Source organism: Panthera leo, chromosome C1 (genome assembly GCF_018350215.1).
Source record: "Panthera leo isolate Ple1 chromosome C1, P.leo_Ple1_pat1.1, whole genome shotgun sequence".
Taxonomy (NCBI): domain Eukaryota; kingdom Metazoa; phylum Chordata; class Mammalia; order Carnivora; family Felidae; genus Panthera; species Panthera leo.
In genome coordinates this window covers 71,000,675-71,021,130 of record NC_056686.1, presented here as the reverse complement: position 1 = coordinate 71,021,130, position 20,456 = coordinate 71,000,675, and the positions used below count along the sequence as shown (strand labels likewise).

At 41.3% G+C, this 20,456-nt stretch overlaps 1 protein-coding gene across 4 annotated transcripts in view; it reads left to right on the top strand.

Moving 5' to 3' along the window:
• LPAR3 (lysophosphatidic acid receptor 3) overlaps positions 1–20,182 on the top strand; it is a 99,623-nt gene extending 79,441 nt beyond the window's left edge. For 3 of the 4 annotated variants that reach the window (XM_042952448.1, XM_042952449.1, XM_042952450.1), the window contains exon 3: positions 18,397–20,182. In XM_042952448.1, coding sequence (XP_042808382.1) covers positions 18,397–18,725 — 329 coding nt within the window. In that variant the 3' untranslated portion in view covers positions 18,726–20,182. The remainder of the gene's footprint in view (positions 1–18,396) is intronic. The other variant, XR_006206212.1, reaches the window with a different exon arrangement.
• The last annotated feature ends 274 nt before the right edge of the window (positions 20,183–20,456 follow it).

The following is a 20,456-nucleotide window of genomic DNA, read 5'->3' as shown; positions in this document are numbered from 1 at the left end:
TTATTGCCTCTGTTTTACAGATGAGGAAGCAAGGCTTAAATTTAAGTAGATTATCCAAGTTTACCAAACTACTAAATCCTTCAGTATATGTGTATCATTAGGTAACAATACCGAGTAGTCATTGTACACAATAATAAACACATTTGTTTCAGTAAAATAAAAAGGTATGTTGAAAGAGGAAGCATTTAATGTTTTTCCTGGGGGTGACTAAGGGATAAAAATGGCATTTGTGTTATTTGAATATCATGATGCTTTTAGTTCCATAGCTGGAGTGAGACGGTATTCTGGACTTTTTTATTTGCCCTTTATTGAATTTAGGGTGTTTGGTTTGTAAAGAGACGGTCTAATTCAAGGAGTCCTCTAAACTTTGAGCGATCTTTCTCATTATCTATATGTGATTTAGATGTTTCTTCTTCACTGATTAACAGTCTATAAATTGATTGTTGTTTACACATTTGGACTTACTAATCTCATTTGATTACTAGGATAGTAAAAGTAGCTTTTTAAACAGAGGATTCTTTCAACAATGACGTAATGTGGCTTATGTGACTTCTATGAGTTGGATCAACCCAAATGCGGAAAAACATGAACTATAAGAAGAGCCGCAGATTCCTCTGTTCTAGGTTATAATAAACCATCCCAATTCAGAAAAGGAGTCCTTAGCTTTCCAGGTACCTGTGATGATAACATGGCTTACAGTTCCTTTGGGTGAGATGCACACTGGGAGTTGTCTCAGCTTTCTGTTCTTAACAGCACCAAGGTGCCTGATCTCAAAGGTGTTTGGTGTATTTATATACTAGGCATTTAGCCAGGGGCTGGGGGACAAATGAAGAGTGTTCTTCCTCTCTAATAATTCCTGCATTTCCATGATGCACCCCTTGAGTCCTCTTCTCTCCATCAGGTCTTCAATCACCCCAACATGTGGGGATTTCTTCTCTGAGTTCCTGTATCATCTCCCCATTCCATTCATTTGCTGTGTGTCATTTACTGCCTTAATGGTAATTATTTTTATCTGCGTGCCCTTTTTGCCATACTAGAGAGCAAACACTTCAAGAGCAGGAACTGCATCTTATTTGCTTAACTCTTACTGCTGAAATGAATAAACGTGTTAATGATTACAGGAAGACACAAGAAAGGAAAGAGAAGAGCTATTAAAGACAGCGTCTCAAAAATCCTATATAAAATTATAGCCATGCCCTACACAGATCTTTTTTTTTTCTGTTTTACCCTGAAAAAAAAAAAAAAAAAAGAACATTAGCATCTTGTATAAGTGTTCTTAGATGGGGAGGAAGCACATTTATGATTGGCCACACAGATTGGAACCACAATCATCATCCTCGTCCATAGGAGAGTGTGAAGACTGGTTAGGTGATACTGCATTGTTAGCACAGACGGTCCTCACATTTAAGTTTGCTGCTTGCTTTCCAGGATAAAGTTAGATAAACTAAGTCTAATTTTCACTGTCTTAAGAGGGAACTCTGTTCCCACCCAATGGCCTGGAATGTTCAGTCTTTCTCTAAAGGAAATTTTTACCAGCAAAAAAGATTTTTATCTTACCAACTCTAAATTAAATATTCATATATAACATAAAACAAGTGTATGTACTTAAAGTGTGCATGTATACGCATACGTCTGTGTACATACATTATACAGGGTAAATAGAGTAAGAAATTCTATGTTTTAAGGTTTAACTTAGTTTATTTTCAAACACAGAGTGTAAGAGGTATATGGAATTGTGGGAAAGGAGTGAAGGAAGGGTCTTGAAGAAATAACCAGAAGAAACAGATGCACCTCTAACCCCTTTGTGGGAGTTGGGGGGGCCTTAGGCAAGGCAAGGCTCACACTTTGGGTGGAGACTATTGGGAGTTATTTCACACATTAGCAAGGGTAAAAAGGGTATAACTGGTCAAGAATGAATCAATGAAACATCACTGCAAATCAAATTGCAGTAAGCCTAGCAATAATTACCTACAAAGTAACCAACTATATATGGGTGAAATGGGCTTTTAAGAGTAATTCAAAGCCACATATATCAGTTGTGCTCCTGGCAAAGTTTATTGTCAATTCCAGCCAACAAACTTGCACAGTTTGGGAAAAGGCTATTGAGTAAATTCATAAGGAGGGTCTCCTGAGGTGCTGTAACCTTGAGCTTACCTTGATGGCACAGAAACGTGATCAGGGCTGATTGCCTGAGATATGTTCTGTCTGAAACCAGTACATGGGGCTGAGTCATTCTAAGTGAAAACCCAGCAGAGAGAATATTTAATTTTCTCTTATGTCACCTCTGGTTACTGTCTGTGACATTCCAATTCTCCTTGCTTGCTTGCTTGAAAATTGAGCACCTACTAAGCATCCAGTCCCGATCAGGTGTCGGAAATCCAAGGTGACTGTGGCAGCATTTCTGCCCTTCAGGTGCTCTCAGTCTAGCTGGCCATGGAGGGACAAACCGTTCATGGTGTCTGATTTGACAATAAGCATGTGGAAAGTACCATGGAAACATGGAATGGGGAACATCTGACTCAGCCTGTGGGGAGTGTCTGGGGAAAGCTGTGAAGAGCAGGTGACAAATGAGCTGGACTTGAAAGAATAAGGAGGAGGTCAACAGGCAGTAAAGGTGACAGAGGCAAGAATATAAACAAAGCATAAGTGTCACTACGGATTGCTTCCTTCCTTGCCCCCTGTGGTCGGTCCTCTCTTTTAATTACCAAGAGGTTCAGATACTTAATACCTGGCAAGTCCAGTTACACTCAGAGGTTGCCTTTTGCACAGAATCAGAACATTAGAGACCTCCCAGCCACAAGAACAGACTGAGCTTGACCAGGAACTTTTCTGCCTAGGAATTGCATAAGGTACTTCTGGACATCCCTGGCTCTGGCGACATTCTTTCTCCTGAGATGTTACCACTTTCAGTCAGATTTCAGTAAAGGTGTTGCAGGTCCAAGGACCATATTATCTCTTTAAGGTGACTTTGGTTTAGGGCTTAACTCCAAGAGCAAGTATTTTTCTCTCATTTCCAGATTCTTACAGGATACCTTAATGACATCTGCGTGTACTTCTTACAGTGTCTGTCTTTCCTTTCAGTGTTATCTTTTTTTTTTTTCTGTTTCCATTTGGCATTTACTAGTGACTTTGTTCCCTTTAAGTGATTTCCCAACATTTAAAAAAAATTATTTTTTTTTTAATTTACATCCAAGTTAGTTAGCATATAGTGTAACAATGATTTCAGGAGTAGATTCCTTAATGCCCCTTACCCATTTAGCCCATCCCCCCCCCACAACCCCTCCAGCAACCCTCTGTTTGTTCTCTGTATTTAAGAGTCTTTTGTGTTTTGTTCCCCTCCCTGTTTTTATATTCTTTTTGCTTCCCTTCCCTTGTGTGCATCTGTTCTGTGTCTTAAAGTCCTCATATGAGTGAAGTCATATGATATTTGTTTTTCTCTAATTTCGCTTAGCGTAATACCCTCCGGTTCCATCCACATAGTTGCAAATGGCAAGATTTCATTCTTTTTGATTGCCGAGTAATACTCCATTGTATATATATACCACACCTTCTTTATCTATTCATCCATCGATGGACATTTGGGCTCTTTCCATACTTTAGCTATTGTTGATAGTGCTGCTATAAATATTAGGGTGCATATGCCCCTTCGAAACAGCACACCTGTATCCCTTGGATAAATACCTAGTAGTGGAATTGCTGGGTCGGTCGTAGGGTAGTTCTATTTTTAGTTTTTTGAGGAACCTCCATACTGTTTTCCACAGTGGCTGCACCAGCTTGCATTCCATCCTTCCAGTGTTATCTTTTACACATATTCTACATAGGTCCTCCTACTTTACTTTGCTGTATACATAAGCCACCCATTTCCTCGTATTCCTTCTATCAAACTTTGCAGATTTGCTCAATGCTGACTAGGAATATGTTTCCAAATATTTTTTTTTTCTTTTTCTGATGGCACAGTTGATCCATTATAATAAGTTATTAGGTTGTACTTTACCAAATATTTTTTCTTGAATAGAAGCCTGACTGGTAATGGTTTTTCATAATTTCCTATAGGTCTATCCCATTCAGTATTACCAAATTACATTTCACATGACTCTACAGAGTCTATCAGAATTAAAGACTTTTCCTTTCCAACAGAAGGATCCCTAAGAACCCATTCTCTTAGTGGATGGTCATCAGATTTTTGGATTAGTGGATGAAAATTAAGACTTGGGTTTGTGTAAAATCCGGCACTTTGCACATTTGCCCTGAGTATGAGAGTCTCTTGGAGTATTTGTTAAAGATTCAGATCTTTGGACCCCACTCCAGACTTAGAATCAGAACCTCCATAAAGGAACTAGAAAGTGCTGTATACATGGAATGTGCCTGCAGATGAATTCAGTGGGCAAAGGCCCCACTTTCATGTTTACTTTCCAGTTGGGGTGATGGGCAGTTAGTAAATCCGTCAGTCAACCAGCCAACAAATAAAGATCAGTGCAGAGAGTGATACAAGGAAACCAATATTTTAGGGAATGGCTGGACTGGGCACAACTTTATTTGTCACAAAGGAAGACCTCTCCAAAGGGCATACTTGGAGCTGAGAACTAAACAATGAGAAGGAGCTGGTGAAGTCAGGACCAGGGAAAGAGTTCCTGTCCATCTTGTTTACTTCTGTGTCCTGGGTAATTAGCACTAACATTGGCTCCTCTTGGGGCTCAATAAATTTTTGTTGGATGATACATACACACACACACACACACACACACATACACACATATATACACACACATATATATATGTATATGTTATATATATATACACACACACATGCTCTTGTGGGGAGGAGAAGTGATCATTTGGGACCTTTTGGCTCAGTGAGTATAGTATGTCCTCCTTTTACCTGTTCCTCTTGCGATTAATGTAAAACTCGTGGAAAATGTTTTTTAATTAACACTGCAATAATAAACCTCACATTTTACAGAATTGATTTTTATTGGTTCTCCTTCAAGGGTTATGACACGGTTTTACCATTTCATGATTTTCTCAGACTCTTACTGTGCTTTTTTCTATTTAGTAAACTATCTGAAGGTAACATGGAGTGAAAGTCCTATTAAGAGATTTGTTAGGAGAGGCAGTCTTGACCTTCTTGTTTTTCAGCTACATAGGATCAGTCTGATGGCATTTCTCGCAGTAGAAATCTAGTGCATGTAGATATATTTGTACCCAAAATAGAAACAAAAATAGCTTTAGTGAGAGCTTTTTGTAACAAAAGATATGCTCCTAGCGAAGAAATAAAGACGATAATGAAAGATATAAGGAAGAAGATAAATAGCACTTGGCTCATGCTGCCTGGAGATTATCTTTGCTAGGGTATTTGGAAATACTGTATATTTTGTGTTTTTTTCTAAGTGCACACATGTTCATACACAATGCATGCTTAACTTCTTTTTAATCAGAATGAATTCCTACTATACCCATAGTGTTTTGTAACCTGCTTTTTTTTTTTTTGTAAATTCAACAATACATTATGAACATCTTCTACATTGGTAGTATTATTTTCAGTACTGTTATTGTTTATATCAATATTATTTTCAACTCTTTCAGTGTTTCAACAAGATTGTTTTTAATATATCAAAAATATTGTTTATGTTGAAAACAAGGTAATAATAGCTACACTGCCATGGGGTATTCTTAACATTTCTGTCACTTTAAAAACTCAGTCCATGGTGACCCTGTAGAGAACAGGGTCAACTTCAACTCTTGTGAAGACCGTCAGGCAGTATGCTCTTACAGTTTCTTGTGCACACCCTGCTTGGTAATGAGTTACTCCTCTGTCTCCTTTGTCTTGCTATTCCCAGTGATTAGCATAGTGCTAGCATAGTGATTAGCATAGCGCATGACACTTAAGTGCTCACCATATATTAATTGAATAAACATTGGTATCTGAGAGCATTCTGGGCGTCCCCACCTAGACACCAGTTTCTGCTGGAATCATGTAACATGCACCTTAGATTTACCATAAAATTCTCTCTCTCACTTGGCACCGTAGAGAGCATCCGTATTTGCTTTTCTGTTCAGTTACTTGGGACTACACATTGGCCATGACTGAAGGAAGCTCTGCGTGCAACTCAGACTATCAAATGTGAGGGCCAAAAGGAACCTTGCAGGTCATTCTAGTCCAATTCCATTAGTATACAGGTAAAGAAATTGGGAGCAGAGAAACATAACGACCTTTTAAGAAGCATACTCTAGGGTCTGGACTCGGATTGAGATCCCTTACTCCTTCATGTAGCGAGCTTTTGGTAAGTACTGTATATATGGTGCTTGGCTAAGCACTGGGTATCCCAAGTTGAATAAGACGCAAAAGGGATCTTGAGGATCGGGCTAGCAGGGCAGCCAGATGCGAATAGGACCGAGCATCATAAATCGTGTGTGTGTGTGAGTACGCGTGCATGCGCGTGCACAGCAGCGACTGAAGTGTTCTACCAGATTGTGTTTATGAATTGCCTTAGGAAGCACAGCAGGGGAAATAAGCAACACTGAGTAGTCAGAACTACCATTTTCTGGGGAGTTTCTGTGTTGGACACTCCATGCATGATCTCATGACATTTTCACAAAAATCCTGTCAAATCAGTATCATTCCATAGCTTAGAAACTGGTAGGAGGCCCAGGAAGGTGAATGGATTCGCCCGTAGTCAACTCAGTGTCTGCTTAATCTCCAGCCTATCCTCTTTTTACTATAACAGGATGGTTAAGTGGGTTTCCTCCCAAAGGCAAATTCCATCTGATTGCTAGAGGCAGCTTAGAGCTGTGCTGTGAAGGAAGGATTGGAGGCCATATGTGGATTCAGAAGCAGGTATTGTGGTGGATTAATGATGGCAGCCAGGGGCATAGGAAGGAGGGTGACGGCTCTTGCGTCATGACATTGTAAGTCCTAAGCTATAACATGCTGTTGCTCTTCCAGGCCCAACTTTCTCTAAGTCAAGTGCTGCTCCTACTAATTCCTGTTCCCTTCCTCTGAATTCAGAATGGTATTTTGTGCCATCTGGTATTTCATCCAGAATCTCATATTCTACGCAAGTCAACTTTTCTATGCAGTGTCCCATACTTTAGAAAATGTTCAACCCTCGTTTTGAAAATGTTCAACCCCATCAAAGATACTCCTTTAACGTCCTCTCAGAACCCCGCTCTGTGCTAATGACAGTTTGTGTGATAAAATATTCTATGCCTGTAGCTTAATAATGTTAACATTTTTAGGTAGGGTGCAACAGAGACCTTTCTAATCTGAAGGAATGACTCCAGCAAGAATTTCAGATCCTTGGGCAGACTAGTTGGGATCTTTCCATCTTTAAAATCATACCAAGCAAATAGCTGTCACTCTCTCAATACACACAGCTGACCTCACACCTTTTCTTAGATGCTAGAGAGTTCTTGATATACTAGTGAGGTTCTGAGGTATTGTTAGTCCATACATATTATGCTTAAAGTGGAGTCTGGAGGTGGAGATGGTGTTTCTTGCTTATTCAGTTTATGATTTCCAGCTGTGGCCCAGAGTTAAACACTAGAATTAGGTATAGGCTGTGGTTCTAGCTGCTATGTCTCTCCTTTAAATTTTATCTCGTCACCCCTGGGCACTGAGATTTTCAGTTTTCCAAAGCTGGCCACAAATTTAAAACAAGTGTCTAAAACCAGTTGTTAGAGTCAAAAGGCCAAGCAGAAGTGACAATAGTGTTAAATGAATCATTTGTGGAATGCTTAACTGCTCATCTTCTATTTGAAGTGTCTTAGCGTTTTCTTGCTTTCTGTAGTAAAAATAGGTTTACTGAAAGTATATATTTTCATTCCTTTCACATATGTGACAATCTATTTTCTGAATTATTGGATTTCTGAAACACTGGCGAAACGAATATGAATTTAGAGTCAAACCACATCTGGTAGTGTTAGTTTGAGATCATTGAACAAATTACCTGATGCCACAAGAGCATTCCCACTTAAATACTCTGTTAATGTGTGACTTGAACATTATAACACTTCTGACCAAGAATAGCTTTTTACCTTAAAGTTTTTACTTTAAAAATTTCTTTTCAAATAAGAGGAGAGCCTCCCTTGGATGAGGTTCGCAACCTTTTATGTAGAGTTGTAATTTTCTATTTTAGTAAATCAGACAGCCCTGTGGCTTACTAGGTTAGCATTATTGCCTGTGCCCTGCCACTTTTTCCTGGACTGAAAACAAAGAATAACAGACTGAACATATTTAAAATACATCCTCCTGTGTGATGAAATGAGTAGTCCATGTGCCAAAGTGCAACAATTCGGTGTGAGTGATTGCTTTAATTGGTATAGATGTTTTATTTGTGTGCCGCTCACATGTCAGGATTTTTTTTTAATGGCATGTGTGACTTTTTTTTAAATTTTTAATATTTGTTTATTTTTGAGAAAGAGAGGGGGAGAGAGAGACAGAGCACCAGCGGGGGAGGGACAGAGAGAGAGAGGGAGACACAGAATCCAAAGCAGGCTCCAGGCTCTGAGTTGTCAGCACAGAGCCCGACGAGGGGCACAAACTCCCAAACCATGAGATCATGACCTGAGCCAAAGTCAAATGCTTAACCGACTGAGCCACCCAGGCGCCCCTGCACGTGTGAATTTTTAAACAGAGGAAAATATGGCTACAAGCGTGACTAGCGGAATAGAAAAAACTATGAGTCCTGAAGAACAGGTTTCATGCAACTTGAAGTCTTTGTCTTCTGCACATCCTTTCACGAAAACCCCAAGAATGTTGAACTATCTTAAGTATAGTCCCGTGAGGGGCCCTTCTTCTTAGATGGACTGGTGTTCTTCCTTCCGATGTCCTGTGTAATGTGGGGGTGAAGTATTAACCAGAAGGTTTTTTGAGGTATTTTGAAAACTTCCAAAGAAGAGAGGAGGGCTGTTATAGACTGTCTAACATGATATTGATTAGGGACTTGGGAAGATCTTTTATTTCACTTGTCACCAATATTTTCATTTGTAATTCTATCTTCCTAAGTGTTAGACATTCCTTAATTTGATATTTCTGATTACCTTAAATTGCAGTCATTAAATATCATTTCAGCACTGTAATTGCATATTCTAGTATATGATTCACTGTACTTTAAAAATTAACATTGAACTCATGATACTAGTTTTTGAGTATGGCACTGAAACTAGTTTATTTAATTACCAGAGGAAAGCTCATTTATAGTCTAATTGGACAATTAGCGAGTCTCTTAAACAGGTACTGAAGGAACATAGTGCCTCATTAAAATAAAACCTAATTGCTTCTTGTCAACGTAACTGACCTGTCACTCGGCAATAGAAGGAAATTAGATTTGTTATGCAAATGTAATCATCATGAAAATGTTCACTCTTAGTAGCTGGCACATGGTAGGTGATTGCTTAGTAAATATTTATTAATGGAAGGACATATGGCCAAAGTTGCCACCCACTGCTGGTGACTCCTAAGTCAACATTTCAATTTGGAGCTCTCAAGCTGCCAACAGCCTTCTACACGTCTCTGGCTGGAGGAGCCACGGGTAGTCCACACACCAGATGCATATAAAACCGGACCCTGTCTCCTTCTAAACCTGTCCCTCTGCTGCCCCCTCTGACTGGTTATCAGAGCCACATATGACCCAGTCACCCAGATTCTTTCCTCTCCCTCTGTTCTCACATCCAGTCCTCCTTACCGTCTGCTGATAACCATCTGCTTCTGTCCATCTCCGCCAGCACTGCTCTTCCCATCCTTACCATTCTCGCCTGAATTGTAGCCAGTCTTCGGGGGAGTCTCCCGTCCAGGCCCGTGGGTCTCATGCTTGTTACAGTGAAGCATTCCCCAGGGAGCCGGCTCAACCTGAAGATGCCCAGATCTTACTTTCATCAGTTTCTCACTTGGTAGGTCTGGGGAGGGCCCGGAAATCTGAACTTTGAAGAGCCCCTACCCCTGCCAGGTGGTCCGGATGCAGACTTTGAGCTCCACTTGTCCATCCCCAGCACTGAAATCTTCACTCTAAAATTTAAGACGTATCCATGCCCCTGATCAAAAACCTTAAAGGAACTACCATTCTGCAGCAGTCGTTTTCAAACAGCAGTCAGTGGGGCTCCCAGGGGTGCCTCAGTGTGTGTACATGTGTGGAGTGGGGGTCGTAGTATGAAGAGGTACATGGGTTCTGTTGTGAAGGGCTTTACTCAACTCCTTCTCACCCCCTGCTGCCCATCTCTGTCTTGAGTCAGAGGAGTTTGGATTTTGAACTTTGACAGGAGGTTTCCTTTGGGAAGTCTGACTTGAAAAAAACCACTGATCTATAGAAGTGGGTTTTCCTTTTTTTTTTTTTTTTTTTAAATCAGGACCCACAATAAGAAATAGTGTGCATTCTATATTATGGCCCAGTTCACACACACATTTTTGTGTGTAACTGAAACAAGTTTCATGAAACATACCCTTACTATACTTGCTGCACTCTGATGTTTTCTGTTCTGTGCCATTTCATCTTTTAGAAAATTGCTGGTTACAGCCCACTAAGTTGATTTCACAGCTCGTTAATGAGTTGCAATGGAGTCTGAAAAACCTCTGATCTAAGCTTTCTCAATGGGATTCCTTTATGAACCACAGAAAGTAGAGATATTTCTAATCTTCCCAAGGATGATATATGACTCATACCATGCTAGACACTTGGGAGAGAAATTAGTTCATTACTACAGTGGACACCTGAGGGCAAAGGCTTATGGGGTCTGATCTTTACAATAAATCCCAACTCCTGAGTGTTTCCCACAGGGCCCTTGCTCAGAGGTGCCTGGTGTGTGTATATGTATTGGGGTGGGGGGTGTGGTATGAAGATGACAGTGAATCGGCAACATGGGTCTGGCCTGTGTCATCTGTCAGACTTTACCCATACTTCCTCAGTCACAGCTCTGGGTTAAAACCATTCTGAACTATTTGGAACTCTCCCAATGCATCATGCTGTTCTCACCTCTGCACTGCTGGTCTTGACCTTCAACACCCAGCTCAACTGGCTGCCTTCGCCTGAGACTTTCCGTGACAACAGTCAAAATCATCACACATAGCATCCAGGTTCCCTGCCTGTCAGCCTGTGAAGGGCAGGACTGTACAACCGTTCACAACAGCAGATGTTAACAGCTCATGCAGTACCTGGCCCTGGGAGGGCTCTTACTAAATTTCAGTCACCTTCAACTGACTCCTCTCTGCTGAGTGTGGGGCTTCATACTTAGTCCTGAGAATACAGACTGTGATGAGGCAGATCCACATGCTTAGGGAGCTTACAACAGGCCTGAGAAAGAGGGCATGTGTATTAAAAACTACCTTCAGGGGCGCTTGGGTGGCTCAGTCAGTTAAGCGGCAGGACTTCGGCTCAGGTCATGATCTCGCGGTCCGTGGGTTCAAGCCCGGCGTCGGGCTCTGTGCTGACAGCTCAGAGCCTGGAGCCTGTTTCGGATTCTGTGTCTCCCTCTCTCTGACCCTCCCCCATTCATGCTCTGTCTCTCTCTGTCTCAAAAATAAATAAACGTTAAAAAAAAAAATTAAAAAAAAAAAAAAAACTACCTCCAGGATAGCCCAGTGCCCAGGGGTTTGCATGAGGGAGTTCGCCCCAGGTTCAAATTATGACTCTTCTATTTGTTGGCTTCTGGACCCAGGACAAATTCTTGAGCCACTCTGAACTTCAAATCACCATACGTAAGCTTGGGATAACGGTAAGAGTGGCAACCTCACAGGGCTGTGAGTGTTAAATGACCGGTGTGTGTAAAGCCTTGAGCACACTGCCTGGCCCAGAGCTCTCGGGAAATGTTAGAGTGAATGAGGCAGGCAGCGAGCTCAGTGCCACGTGGATGTTGTCGGTGAAAGTGCCACGGGAGCTGAGAAGAAGGAAGGATCACTGCGGGCTGGATGAAGGTGGAGGTCCATGGAGGAGGCAGAAATTGAGCTAAGCTTAGAAAGAAAAGTAGACCGTGGATTAGGAGGCAGGAAGGCATTCCCGGCAGGGCAAACCAGAGGGCCCATAGAGGCCAGAGGAGGACTGTGCACGCCTTGCCTGCAGTCCAGCTTCGCTGCTAGTGTTTGTACGTTTATTTACGTATAGGATGTGCTCAAACATTTTTCCAAGTGGAAGCTGAAGATATTCATGTGTAGAGGTGCTTATTTGCTTATTTTAAAGAAATCTGCCCCCCCTCTCTCTTTTCAGTTACTTTTTGCTATGTATCTGTGGAGTCTACAGTTTTGCTCACGGGGTCGGCTTGATTAAACTCTTTGAGTCAGCATAGAGAAATGGTTTGCAAAACCGGCTGTGCACAATTACCCCCCAGGGAACTTTTGAGTCCTACAGATTTCCACATCCCACCCCCGACGTTCTGACTGTTGGGTCTGATGTGGGACTAGGGAATCTGCATTATCAAAAACCTGCCCTGGTAATTTGGATGACCAGTTGGGTTTGGGAACAGTTAGCTCAAAGTATTCATCTCCATAGTTTTTAGCCATACTGTCTGATCATTGTGTCCAGGAAACAAACAAGTCAAATTTGTTTGAATTTTATGAGAGGTTGAAATTCCTAGTCTCGTAGAATGTGGCAATTTTCTACTTGGAAAAGAGTTCAGAAGCCACTTAACCATCTCTCTCAGTTAGGAAAAATCCCTTAACTTTGTACATCTCAGGATGGTCTAGGCAAAGGAGGTAGTCAGCTGAGGGAAGGCTCTCTGCTCACTGAAGAACCGGTTCCCCTGCTAAATAGCTTCATTACTTAGAAAAAACTATCACATCCAAATTTTGCCCCTTTGTACTTTTCCCTCTGTTTCGGGGTGACCTTTTGCCATGGCACAGGGTAAGTCTGCACTTTCTTCTTCTTTTCTTTTTAAATGTTTTATTTACTTTTGAGAGAGAGAGAGAGAGACAGAGTGCAAGCTGGGGAGGGGTAGAGAGAGAGGGAGACACAGAATCTGAAGCAGACTCCGGGCTCTGAGCTGTTAGCCCAGAGCCCGACGCAGGGCTCGAACCCACAAACCGTGAGATCATGACCTGAGCCAAAGTTGGACGCTTAACCGACTGAGCCACCTAGGCGCCCCTGCACTTTCTTTTTCTACATGATGGTCTTTCAGGCTTTTGAGGTGGTTAGCACATCATGTCTTTCCTAAGCCTTTTCTTCTCCAAGGGGAACATACTTGATTTTCTTTCCACTGGTTCCCAAATAGACACCTTGGATCCATTCCTATTTGTTAATGCCTGATTAAAAAAAAAAAAAAAAAAAAAAAAAAGTGTTTAGGACTTGTCCTGACCTCTCTTTGAAAACTCTGCTTATTCCCAGCTGGCATGGTCTGAGCATTGAGTTTAAATACTCAAAAAACATTTGTGTTAGCCTTTTTTTCCAAAACTTTTTGGAACTTGATAGGGGACTGACTGATCTATATTTCCCAGGGTCCATCATCTGTCCCCTTTTTAAGGAATAGGCCAGTTGCCCATCTGTTTGTTTTTGACATCTCCTTCATTCTGTAGGAATTCTCCAAGATGACAGATTCCCAAGGCCAAAACCATTCCTAACATGTTCTTCTCCTTTTAAATTGTTTTGGGGCCCCATAACTAGCTGTCGACCTACATTAACCGCCTCCCCCACCAAAGAACGAACTGCTAGGTAAACCGTGCATCTACCCTGAGATGTGTTTGGTGGGAGAACTTGGCTGCCGAGTGGAGGAGTCAGGAAGCGGCGTGTTTCCCAGGCTTATTGCCCTGTGTGCAGCCATCACCTCAGACGGCATGCCGAAGCACGGGTTCTCTGGCAGCTCAGGGTGTTTCGGCTGCTCCGTCAAAGAAGGCTTGCATTCTGTTGTTCTTGGAAACAGTATAAAGAAAAGGTCAGCAGATTTTTGTTTCTTCTTACTCCTGCGGCCAGCCTATATTTTTGTTGGAATTCTTTCTCCCTTCTTTCCTCGCGTCCCTTCCTCCATTCCTTCTTTCTTCCCTCCTTCCCTTCTTCCCTACTTTCCTTCCTCCCTTCTTCCCTCTCTCCCTTCCTTCCATCCTTTCCTCCATCCTCCCTTCCTTCCTTTCTCCCTCCCTCTCTTCCTCTCTGCCTTCCTTCCTTCCTCCCTTCCTCCCTGCCTGCCTGCCTGCCCACCCGCCAGGAAATCTTTATGCTAGCAAACCAAAGAATGACTTAATCATGACATATGCAGCTTTACAGTCAGACATGACATACCATAAATGGAGCTTCACAGGCTAAAACTACCCTTCTGCCTTCCCCATCACTCTAGTAATAAGATTCTGTGTCCATTGCTGAACAGCCTAGCATGTGGACAAGAGCACAGGCTCTGGTACCAGGATGCCTGGGTTTAAATCCTGGCTCTTCCATTTATGAGCAGTGTGGCTTTGAACATTTTACCTTGCTTCTCTATGCTCCAGTTTCCTTAGGTTTAAAATGAGAGTAGCATTGGTATTTTTAGATAGTGTTAATAATACTAATTAGGTTGTCATGAAGAGTAAATGGTTAATTCATACAAAATTCTTAGAACATATAAAATTCTTATAATCATTGCTCAATGAAAGGTTTGGCAAGTGTTGATTGAATGAATTGTTTTATGCAATTCAATACAAAGGGAGAATATATATGAGTCACTGCATTATGACAAACAAGGCATCACTTTGGAGATTTATTTAGAGTCTTCAGGTCCCCTGACTAATCTAAACCAGAGTTTCATGCTGGGGGAAAAAAAACAAAAAACTTTTATGATTTAAAAAAAAAAAATCCCATTTTAAAAACTGTTTTCAAGGGTACCTGGGCGGCTTAGTGGTAAACGTCCTACTTCAGCTAGTTTCATGATCTCACGGCTGGTAGGTTCGAACCCCACATCAGGCTCTGTGCTGTGACAGCTCAGAGCCTGGAGCCTGTTTCTAATTTCGTGTCTCCCTCTCTCTGCCCCTCTTGTGCTCATTCTCTCTCTCTCTGTCTCTCTCTCAAAAATAAATAAACATTAGGGAAAAAATGTAAAAAATAAAACAGTTTTTAGGAAAAGATGTTGGCAATTTACTTTTATCCTTTTTTGACATGTGTATGTGTTTGTGTGAAATATATCATTCAGACAAAATTATATAAGATATATCTACAGTACAAAGAATAACACTTAAAAGAATAAAAAAAACAAAAAACTTAAAGAATACCTGTGTACTTGCCACCCAGTGTAATAGAACGTTACCAATATCTTTAGCATGGCCTATGTGTCCTACCCCAGTGACCCTCTCTCCTATAGAAGTAACCGTATCCTAAATTTTATGTTAATCGTCTTGCTTTCCCTTTTGGTTTTACCACATATGGATGTAATATTCGACATCAAATTGTTTAGGTTCGCCTGTTTTTAAAAAAACAATACCACAATTAACATTGAGTTTGGTTATCAGTGTTTTAGATTCATTTCCAGTATCTTCTTTTGTTCTTTATTTGTCCTACTTTGCTATGTTTGACCGTATCCACTACCCGCCCCCCCGCTTTTTTTTTATTGAGATCTTTTTTTTTTTCCTTTCCTTTGGTTCCATTCTTCCCCTTCCATTGGTTTGGAAGTTATATACTCTATTAAATTTTGACATGCATATTTAACAAAGTATAAAGTTAATCAATATTTTCCCCTCTTTCCCATTAACACAAGGATCTTGGAACCCTCCTACCGGGATTTCTTTGGAATCATGCAATTTCACACAGAAAGGAGTCTTCACATCAAAATTGGCAGCTACAGCTTTTGATGTCTGGTGTTTTTAGTTCTTGTCTCTTGACAACATAGTAATGCTCTCTTGGGAATAGCAGAGAACAAAAAATGTTACCGTTATGGGAAATAGAGACCGTTGGAGCTGGATGGGGCCTTAAAGATTATCTACACTAACATTTTTCAAACTTTCTGACAAAGCCCAACAGTCAGAAATAATATAGTTTACTTCATAACAAATACACACAGAAAACATGGTATGTAAAACTGAAACATTGCATGAAACAGAACTTCCCTTGGTCTGTACATACGCTCTGAGCTATTCCATTCCATTCTTTCATTTAAAAATCCCCAAACTTGTCCAAATCCATTAAATTGATTGCATGCCCACGAAGATGTCCTGGCCCTAAATTTGAAAAACCCAAAACATGCCTACAGTCCTCAGTTTATGGCTTAGGAAACCGAACCCCAGCCAGATGACATGGGTCTCCCAGAGTCGTACAGTAAGTGAATGTTAGCAGCCAGTCTCTGATCTCTTATCTCCAAGGTCTTTATTCACATATGTCAGCCAGACCAAAAATGATACAGGAGGGAATGAAAAGGGAAGCCTTGGTGAGCTGGAATTAGGAAATGGGGAATTAAACCCTCCTGATAACTCCTAAACATCTAATTTGGCAGATGTCTTTGACAAAGCATCTGATGATAATCACTACTTGGTGAACCCAACTCCATGTTAGGAACCACTTTCCATTACTTCTGACCCCTCACAACCACCCACACAGTCAGGAGTGTTACCCTTCTTTTGTACATGAGGGAATGGCCCAGAGAAGCACAGTGATTTGCCTCATTCATGGAGTTCATAAAGTGAGGAGCTGGGCACACCTTTCTGACCCCAAAGTTCATGGCATTTCACAGCCTTACCCGGCCTTTTTACAACTCTTGACTTGACTTGCCTATTGTATCTCTCAGAATGAAGATAAAGCGACAAGAGGGATACCGTCTAGGACTAATTCTAACCAGTAGGAATAACTAGTTGGTGATATGATTACAGACTTGCTTGTTTATTCTGTCTCCTCAGTAGCACTTTAGCTCCCGGATGCATAGTCCTTGCCTCATTCAGTGCCTAGTACAGTTCCTGGCACATTGTTAGCTCACAATGAATGTTTATCGAATGGATAAGCAAGAACATTTAGAAATGATAAGGACTTTGGGGAAAAGAAACCATATGGAGAATAACTGCCAACGTTCAAAATTAGATGTTTGATGGTGACCTACTTACTTATAAGCTATCTGATGGTGAGCTGGTTACTTCTCTTGTGCCTCAGTTTCCTGAGGATGATAACAGTGTCTACCTCACAGTGTGGTTCTGTGAATTAATAGAGGAAAAGTATTTACACCAGCACCTCACTCATAGTAAGCATTGTATAAATGTGAGCTGTCACTGTTATCTGAGGTTATGGCAACTAAGGGAATTTTGAACCTGTGTCTCATATTTTAGGAAAAACATGTCAGAAAGCTTAGTGGTGGGGCGCCTGGGTGGCTCAGTCGGTTAAGCGGCCGACTTCGGCTCAGGTCATGATCTCGCAGTCCGTGAGTTCGAGCCCCGCATCGGGCTCTGTGCTGACAGCTCAGAGCCTGGAGCCTGTTTCAGATTCTGTGTCTCCCTCTCTCTGACCCTCCCCCATTCATGCTCTGTCTCTCTCTGTCTCAAAAATAAACGTTAAAAAAATTAAAAAAAAAAAAAAGAAAGCTTAGTGGTAAGCTAAGTATGATCAGATATCTGGCGACTCAGAAGAGATTACCCTTCGTGTGCACTTGGTGCTAAAATTGTGCTAAATAAATTGGCTACAAGCACATTTCTATGTCATCATGAAACAGATTTCTTTCTGACAACAACAAAAACAAAAACCTAATCCAGAGCAGAGTATTAAGTAGATGGCCTATGAATATATCAAAAAGCAGACAGTGCTTTCTGTCAACATAGTTTTATAAAGAATACAATTTGTGAACAGGTGACTTAAGAGACCAGGAGAATGCCACAGATGCAGTGTGTCTTATTGTCAGGAAAACATTCAGAACATCTGATTTAAATTCCTAATGTTTATTAATTTTTGAGAGAGCACGTGAGTGGGGGAGAAGCAGATTGAGGGGTAGACACAGAATCCGAAGCAGGCTCCAGGCTCTGAGCTGTCAGCGTAGAGCCTGAATTAGGGCTCGAACTCACGAGTGGCGAGATCATGACCTGAGCCGAAGTCGGATACTTCTCCTACTGAGCCACCCAGGCACCCCAGAACATCTGATCCAGCGAACAGCAGAGGTGTGAGGCCTCCCCACACAGACTCCTGGAATTTGGCCTCGTTTTCTCCTCTGCAAAGTGTGTGTCATGACTGCAGCAGCCTTCTAGTGTGGTTCAGAGAACTGACGGAGAGAAGGTACGAGTAGTGCTTAGCAGGAGGGAGGTAAATGTGAGCCCCTAATTAGGAGTCCCGGGTAAGCCGGTAAGGAGTCGAAAGAGAACATGGTTAATAGGCAAGGACGTGCCCAGCTGTTTGCCTCTAACGAGCCCAGGTCTCAAGTGCTCAGAGGAAGCGTGGAAGTTTGCTTTGCAGTTGTCAAAACAAATCCTTAAGGTCCCTTGATGCCGCTGACTGAAGGCCGGGTGAGAAGAAATCTAAATAAGCAGGCCGGCTTCCTTTTCTGTCACTGCAGGGGCCTTCGTCGTGTGCTGGACCCCGGGCCTGGTGGTTCTGCTGCTGGATGGCCTCAACTGCACGCAGTGTGGCGTGCAGCACGTGAAAAGGTGGTTCCTGCTGCTGGCGCTGCTCAACTCCGTCATGAACCCCATCATCTACTCCTACAAAGACGAGGACATGTACAGCACCATGAAGAAGATGATCTGCTGCTTCTTTCAGGAGAAGAACCCGGAGAGACGCCCCTCCCGCATCCCCTCCACCATCCTCAGCAGGAGCGACACGAGCAGCCAGTATAAGGAAGACAGTATCAGTCAAGGCACGGTCTGCAACAAGAGCAGTTCCTAAGCTGTGGGTGTCCCTGTGCCCACCCAGGCCTCCTCTGGGAGAGGAGCTGTTAAGAATGGCTGCCTGTCTCTGACAACACCCACCTACAGTGTTATTTGAGGTCTAAATTAATCACTGGCAGATTTTTTAAAAATCACTTTACATAGTTTAAAAGCATGAGCAGTAAAGAGGGAACACAGCGCATTTAGAGAAAATGCACAAAAGAGGGAAGACAGCACAGCAGATTCCTGAGTGATGTCCTGTGAACCACTCAGAGGACCATTCTGGGCCCTGCCGCCATCTTGTAGCCATTCTCTTTGTGCTTTAAAAGGATGTTGTTAAAGGGCTTAGACCAAGATAAATAACGATGTTACTTGAGCCACTTGCTATAGCTGCTTGGAAAGCCTATGTAGTTCTTTCTGCATGCATTTAAAATTTTTTAAATGCTTCAGCTATATTTGTTTCCTCAAAGAAACCGTGGCCAGTAGCTAGGTGTTCAATAGGAATCTCAGAAAAACAAATCAGTAAGGGCTCCAGATTAGACTTGATTTTTAAATGAAAGAACATTTTGAGGAAGAAGATTTACTTAGAAACAAAAAAAAAGGTAAATGTTAGAAACTTAGAGCAGAAAAAAAGGCCTTGATGTGATCGCCGAAGTGTGCATGGGTGTGTATACACATCTGTGTGTTTATACATTTCTAATTTGTAGTTACAGACCTCAAGGACAGTGGTAGTGAAATAAATTCACTGGCCATCTAGGCTTTTCAGTCTAGAACTATAGCTGTAGAAATGACCTGTTGTGCTCTAAAAGAAAAGAAAAAGAGGTGATTCATTTGCAAACAGACATATAGCAAAGTAAAAGGTATATTGATAAGTGGGCCTGAATTCCTTTCATATAGGACCATATATGAGCTTGACTTGAGTCCTTATTTTCAGTTAACTCCATACCACTGGTGGCTTGTCGGATTTTAGTATATGGAATAATTTTCACATTTCATATTTTGCTTACAGTTATTGACATGTTTCTGGTACTTGTCTTACATATGGACTGAATTTTGATCTGAGTTCTCTTTTAAAATTTTCACCTTCAAATACGTAAGCAACATGAAAGGCAAGTCAGTAAGAAAAATAAAAAGCTTCAGACACACAGGCTACTGACCAAAGTTTTTTATATAAAGCATTTAGAATATATTCTGATTTTAAAACAAGAATAACTTCAAGGCAGATATTATAATATTTATGTAGTTTGCAAAAGAAGTTTACATTTTTTTTGCTATTGTGATGTAACATTTATGTGCAAGAACTACTTGTAATAAAAGGATTTGAAAAGTCATGCTTTTAGATATAATGGCCTAAAATAGAGAGTATTATGATTTGAAGGTGTAGATGTCACAAACTCCATGTAGTAAGTGGAGTATATCTGAAGCTTATATCAAGAACACCTATAAAATTAAATAAAGAATTTGTTCTCTCTTGTTGAGGTGCATTATTGCTTTGTGTATTTTCTAAGTAAAAATATAGTCTGTGGTAACTATAACACACATATCTATTGCAGAAGAAAAATCAAATTTGCTGTGAAGTACATACTCTCAATGTTTTATGTAAGCATCTCGAATCTACAGCTGGCCAAAGGGTGGAGGATTGAAATTGAATCCCAGTCCCTGAATAGCTACTAAGGGATCTTTAAAGGTTTTATTTTGAGGAAAGCACTGTTTTTAGTACCCTGCAGCAGAATGTAGTGTTCAGAATAGT